The sequence below is a fragment of the Ambystoma mexicanum genome, chromosome 14 (genome assembly GCF_040938575.1).
Source record: "Ambystoma mexicanum isolate Mex_15411 chromosome 14, UKY_AmexF1_1, whole genome shotgun sequence".
Taxonomy (NCBI): domain Eukaryota; kingdom Metazoa; phylum Chordata; class Amphibia; order Caudata; family Ambystomatidae; genus Ambystoma; species Ambystoma mexicanum.
In genome coordinates this window covers 115,357,678-115,364,784 of record NC_090940.1, presented here as the reverse complement: position 1 = coordinate 115,364,784, position 7,107 = coordinate 115,357,678, and the positions used below count along the sequence as shown (strand labels likewise).

At 41.2% G+C, this 7,107-nt stretch overlaps 1 protein-coding gene across 1 annotated transcript in view; it reads right to left on the bottom strand.

Annotated features, from left to right (window-relative positions):
* Positions 1-242: 242 nt before the first annotated feature.
* The window catches only part of FNTB (farnesyltransferase, CAAX box, subunit beta), a 501,476-nt gene continuing 494,611 nt past the window's right edge, over positions 243-7,107 (bottom strand). The window contains exon 12 of the mRNA XM_069638668.1: positions 243-672. Within this exon, the coding sequence (XP_069494769.1) occupies positions 565-672 (108 nt within the window). The 3' untranslated portion in view covers positions 243-564. The remainder of the gene's footprint in view (positions 673-7,107) is intronic.

Here is a 7,107-nt window from a genome sequence, read left to right as displayed (position 1 = left end):
GGTGCAATGAAAACATATTCCTAGTGTAATTCTGCTCATTTTGAAAATTAAGAGATGTTAAGTATATTATACAGTGGCTTTTTATAGAATACCTTTTCAAAAAGACTCATCTATTTCTTCGTCATGAGAAAAACAATTTGGAACAAAATATGCATTATATGTTTTTAGTGCCAGAACATGGAGGTGGAAGTCGTATGGGCAGAACAGTTTACCTGGCTGAATAAACTCAGGCTACTAGAGTGTAAATATAACAATGCAGGAGTATCCTATTTTATTTATGTCAAAATATCCAGCGTTCACTAATTTCAGTCAGTTCTCTTTCGCGCTCGCACACTATAAAGCAGGCTTGACATTTATTAGTCAGTAATATTTTAATATCTAAGTTACGGCTTTTGGTCTGAGTAGCATCCTAAGCCCTCCTCTAGAACAGCAGAGGACACACACTGCTCTTACAAATCAGCAGAAAGCGCTCCAACAGCAGAACACCAGTATGGCTAAGGTTCTCGCAGTACAGTACGGATATAACACTTCGGACACCGCGGACGTCTCGTCGAAACCAGGCCTCTAATCTGCAGCTGGATTTTTCATTCCAGGAACGGGCTTTTGTAGAAAATGCATCACTGCTTGGAGCACTTTATCAGGGCTAATGTTGTATACTGGGTGAGTAGGTTGCTGTTAAGAGAAAGAAATAACATTATTTGGACTGTGATTTGCTGTATATATTACACAGTGAAAATCATGCTTTGATGAAAGAAACAACTCATTGGGTGCAAGAAATCAGAGGAGCAGTACAAGGTAGGTGAGGTCTCAACAACCAATAGGTGAATGATCTTATGGCGTAGGAGAGATTTAGGCATCAAAGTGGGGTACAACCAGGAGGGAAGCCAGAGGGACCAGCAACAGGAACAACTGGATGCACGTCAAGGTTATTTTCATCAGGTTTGAAGCCAGACTTCCAAAAGGATAAAACAGGATTAGAAACGAGCAATGAGAACAGTGAATGCTGTAAAGGAGGTAGTAAGGACCAATAATCCAAGCAGGAAACACGATGGGGGAAAAGTGTTGCAGATGGTTCAAAGTATGAGAGGCACATGATTAGGCAATTGGAATTCTTATTGAAATGAGGTCATAAGAAATTGGCTAAGCAAGGTGGACAACAGAGGAAAGCATATTTTAGCAAGATGTGTGCTTAAAGTATGAAATAATCTTCCTTCAAGTACCAAAGAATGAAATATTACGTTTAAAAAGTGGTGACCGGCAGAGAGATCAATTGTGCTCGAAGCAAGTTTGTGACCTTGTTGTGTCAATGTGGCAAAGGCTGGAGGAAATGTTGACGCTTCCGATTGTCTCAATTTTCCATCATGTTCAATTAAGTGCATTACTTGAACAGCAACTAGCTATGCATGATCTGGACATTAAGAAAGCAACATCTTGCCTGTAAAAGTATATTTGCAGAGTAACATTAGTTATAGATGCCTTATGGAGTGCTTACCTGGGCATACTCCAAAGGCCTATGCAGAATTACCTGAACTGAACAAACTGGTGTCCTCACCAGGGTGTGGCAAGCAGGGAAAGAACCCCCCAGGCAGAGAGAGCCAATGATCAAACGTCCAGCGCACAAACCAGGCACAGCTGAATACCAAGAGACAGGCCAGACAAAAAGGAGTTGGGAAGAGAGGGAGACAGGACTCGCACAGGAGAGGAGGGCTCTATGGGCCAGATGAGAGGCCCAAGAAACTGGGGCAGAGAAGGAGATTGGAAAGCTGCAACAGAATAAAGATTTGCTGGTGACGAGAGCTGAGGAGGTGGTGGTGGTGGTGAGGGGTGACAAGGAGGCAGTGGATGAGAAGAGCCAAGCAGAAATGGCAATACATAAAATGCCCTCTTTAAAGTATCCTCTATCTGTACTTCTTATTATTGAATAAGGATTTGAAGCTGCAGAAGGTAGATGCTGCTCATAGGTTTTGTTAGAATGCGAGTAAACCGATTTGGCAAGTTGCAACAAAAGAATTGCCAAATAATTTTGTAGCGGTAACACTTTAAAAAAAAAATGTTCTTTTTTGTTTTTAGTACACAAGGTACAATTAGACACTTTAGTATATCCAAATAGCTAAACATATGAAAAGAAAAACAATTTTAAATACAACATACTAAAAGAAAAGAAAAACAACTCCAGACTTTAAAACAACTCCTTACAATCTACACATCTTTAATTGAGTCACTAAAGCTCTCTGACCAATGCGCCTGTCCACCCAATTATAACTTACATTTTGCCATACATTAAGGTCACCTTGGACCATCACCTTATTGACTTCAGGAAAAATAATCGGATACATTCTTAAATCCTTTAAAGGGAGGTACAGGAATTATTTTACTTTAAAAAGTGTCATCCTACTCAAGTCCCGAGTATCCGCCAATCTATCCCATTGTTTTACCTTTTTTTTTTTTTCCATTGCGGCATCGCATTCAAGACCAGTGAGATCTAGCACAACACTAAATAATTCGCATCTCTGCCTATATTTTCAGTTGGGGATTGGAGTTCTTTGATAGAAGAGCGTTTAAATAAAAAGCAAGAGACGGTTTTTCAGCTTGCAGAAGTCTACTAAGTAAGGAAAGACTCCTTTCAATGTACTGTGACCACCATGAAACCAAGCTAAATTCTAATCTAACGACACTAACAGGAACAGGCATCGTGAGGCCCAGAACTTGCTTCAGGATTTTACCTTCTAGTGTGTACAAACATTTCCTATTTTCAATGTCCATCAGCTCAAATCCGTACAGCACTATAGCGGAAACCTTCAGTTTAGAAAACACAATTAGGGGACTCAGTGAGAATGCACATCATTTACTTTTAACAGACTTCAGAAGGGAGAGACAAGAACGAGCCTTCTCTTCAATCTTTATTTTCGGTCTTCCTAGATGTTTCTTACTAGACACTACAAAACCTAAATATCAAAGTGACTCTGCTTTCATTATCGCTCCCTTATTCAATTTCCAGGTATTGCTTTTAAGTTTCCTGCTTGTGCTACATATCATAACATAGGATTTGGCAGAATGAATCTGCAACTGATTGTTAATAAGGTAAGCCTCAACTACTGACAAAAGACCAGTATAATCCATCAGGTTAAGATCATCAGCATATGCAATACATCCTAATGTCAGGTCAGACCACTTGGGCGAGTAACTTCCCCCCCACCCCCAAGCCTTGCTTTCCTCCCACATGTCAACCAAATACAGATTAAATAATGTAGGGGCAAGGAGACACACCCTTCCTTAAATGAATATTCCTAGGTAGCTCACCCAAAGTAGTTAGTCTCACCTTCGTGTAGTTATCCGTATACCCTATATAGCATCTAAATCATCCAGAAAAAGCCTGGGTCTATCCCCCAAGTCGTCAATTTCTGCCACAACCGGGAAGGGGGAGGAGAGATCTATTGCTGCCACATCTAGTGTGCGACCAAAGTTGGCTCCTATATCAGCCACACACGCTGAGTGTGCCAAACCCCTCAGCGCGGTGCCCACCACCTTCCGAAACTCTGTTTGCAGCGGGTTAAAGCGCTGAGTTTTCTCTGCCCATGATGTCAGTTCCCCAAGTACTATTGTGCCAAAGATTTTTGAGGCAAAGTCAATCAGTGAAATAGGGTGGTAGTTAGCTTGGTTCCCTCTGTCGCCCTTTTTGTAGATTGGTAACAGGATATATTTAGACCAGGAGCTCGGACAAATTCCTTCCTTTGCTATATGTTTGAATAGAGTCAACAGAATTTCGGACCATAACAGATTATTTTTATAAATAGTCAGTCACGCCATCCAAGCGCCTAGATTGAGAGTTGTTTAGTTTGTTGATAATAACTTCTATATCAGATCTATCAAACAAACTGGTCCAGACCACAATCTCGCTACTGGTGGTACATAGAGAACTGGCATTATTGCCATTTCCGTTGAATTTATTATTGAAGAAGTCTACCCAGACCTCTTCTGATACACAGCAAGATTGCACATGGGATTGAATTTCGCTTTCATTATTTAGGGTCCACCAGATGGAATGGGTGCCTTTCCTGATTATCTTAATTAATAATGCCTGATTCCTACCAATATATTTTTGGATTCTATGAGGCTTCCACCAGTTTCCATACTGTTGTTTGAGAATCTTTTTCACTTTTTCTTTCTCTGCCAATGTCACATCATGGCATTTAATTAACTTCCAAATATCCCTTCTTAGCTGGTGTCTCTTTATATTTATCTCCTTGTCAAAATGGTTGCAATTGAAGTTTATAAAAGCTCTTTTTAAGGGGATCGCATTCATGTCGGGAAGTAACCCAACCTAGACAATACAGCAGGAAACTCCTCTGATACGAGAATTTCTGATTTTCTCTTGGGTTGTCAAATTATTCCACCACTTGGATAATTTAGCATTTATCCTGTTGGTGTTTTGGCTAAATTGTGTAAGCCTATTTCATGTACAACCAATGTATTCTTTCCCATAAACTCTCCATCAGTCTTCACTCCTCTCAGATAAAATGATGCTCGTAACATTGCATGATAACTGAAACCGTTCTTACAATCTAAAAATCACCCACCTCTGTCAATGAACTTAATGAAAATATAAATCGATAATAGATGCCGAGATTGCATTAAACAGGTGTGGCAACAAGAGTTCCAGTTTATAATTTTACAGTTTTCCCTTGAAGCCAGGTTGGGATACTGATGTTGTAGGGAGCGTTGCAGCCAACCATCCACAACTCAGGATTCTGATTCATATGCAACTTCCCGCCGTTGATTGGGTTCGAAATAGCATCTTACTGTTATATTGGCTTGCTCTGTCTCTTTGGAATTGGCATATGACTGGTTGGCATAATAACTCTTGAAACCCTTTAATAGAATTTCTTCTGGACAGTCATTCACCAACCTCTCAAATAACTTAGAATGGAAATGTGCTGTACATTTTCCCAAACACCTATGGTCAAAGAGATGGACACATTTTATATCCGATGTACAGATGTCCCAAAGTTCTGGAATTGTAGTTAAAAGAGCCAATAGTCTACATCCATTTAATGTAACATCCAGGTCTTCCGCAAACAGATTCGAAAATAATCAGTTGCAGTGTTCTTTAGGTTAGGTTTATCATAGCCTGTTCCCCTGACACCCTTTCTGTCACCTGAGCACCATTTTGCTTATGTACTATCACCTGCTGATTTATTAAACTTTGTATTTCCCAGCATCTCATCAGGCACACCTCGCCTACCATCGTTATCCAACAGGATGCTATGATCAATCTACGTCCCAACGGTTTTCTTAATGCTTAACTGCCGTCCTGATGTTCCATCCTCCAGATATATTTGTGAGGTCAATGGCTGTCGTGATGTTTCTTGAGGGGGTATTTAATCCTTTGTTTAGTGCACTATTCTGTTTTTTCCGAGTTGGTTGGGATGAAGAGAAAAGAGAAAAACCGCAACAGGCCTGTCCTTACTGTAATATTTTCTTCAAAGTTGTTATCAGAGACCTCGTCCTGAAAGTTAACTTCTCCTCTGACGTTGTATTCAGTTATCTTGACAATTTTTTGTATCGGCCCGTCACTAGTTTCCCCCAGTTCGCTTCTTTTAGTGGCAGCCAGCATATTCCTTAGGAATTTCTGCGACCCTGTGTTAGAGAACTTGAACCCGTCTTTGATATTCTGAGGTTTCTTACACTTAATTAAATTCATCGTTGTCTTAGTGTTACGCATTATCACAAGCATTCGATGAAGTGGGCTTCCCGATCTTCTAAACATCCCCTTTTGCCCCCTCTGGCAGCTTTGCTAGACACCTAATGTTTTCTCCACAAGAGATAAGACCTGCAATGTCTGACCCTTGTTGTGGGTGGAACTGAACGTCATCTCACAAAAGGTTTTAAAGTTAATTCCAAGTGTTTGTCCATACTTCAAGAGCAACCGTTTCATAAAACATGCATTATCTACCGTAATAGCATTTCTGATGATTGTATCTGCTTAGTTTCACATGCTGTGCATATGGTCCGAAATCCAGTTTTAACCGCAGAGTATTGCATCTTGTCTTTCGGGAACCAAAAAGGGATGTCGGTATAGGCGTGTCTGTAACACTATCCCTATCATGACGTGTAGTGTACCCAAAATCCCTCACGCGCCGAGGTCCCTCCGATTGTATTTTTTCTGCCATGAGGGAGCCCAAGCCTATTGTGAGTGAATACAGGAAGAGAGAAAGTAGTAAGACATCTATGTTCCTTCCACACCGATGGGGAGGTAAGGAGGGCGCATGTGAATCTAAGCAGATCCAATCATCAGAAATGCCATTACGTTAAGTAATGCATGTCTTCTGATGCTTGTTGATCTGCTTAGAATCACATGCTGTGCATAGACTAGTGAGCAGTACCCGGAGTTGGAGGTGGCTTGTGAGAAGGAACAGTAGAGAAAAGATGTCTTAGTACTGCTTGTCCCACCTGAGAATCAGACCTAGAAGGAGTGTCTAGGCAATAGCGTTTGGTAAAGGTGTGTACAGAACTCCAGGTTGCCGCTTTGCAAATGGACTCTAGGGGAACATTTGCAATTAATGCTATGGACGCCCCAGTGCCCCGAGTAGAATGTGCTCTAGGCTTAAAGGGCATGTCTCTTAGCAAGAGTGTAACAGTGGGATTCATTTGACAATCCACCTTGAGATAGCTGATTTAGAGACAGGATCCCCTTCTCTACCAGCTGCCACTGAAACTAAAAATTGGTTCGTTTTTCTCGGTGGTTTCGTTCTTTCCAGGTGGAATATGACTGACCTGCACACATCTAGTGTGTGTAGGCTTCTTTCGGCCATGCTAGTGGGATTCTAGAAAAAGGTAGGTAGTTCAATCGATTGGTTCACATGGAACTTCGAGATGATTTTAGGCCTCTGGGATGAGTGCGCAGAACTACCTTATCCCTGTGGACTGTAACAAAGGGGTCTAGAACAGAAAGGACCTGTAGTTCGCTCTGATAGAAGTGATAGCCACTAGGAAGGCTGTCTTAGAAGTAAGGTCTTTTAGACTTGCTTTATGCATTGGCCCAAAGGGAGATCCCATGAGCCTGGTTTAAACCACATTTAGATCCCATCCAGGAGCTGGGTGAGAAAT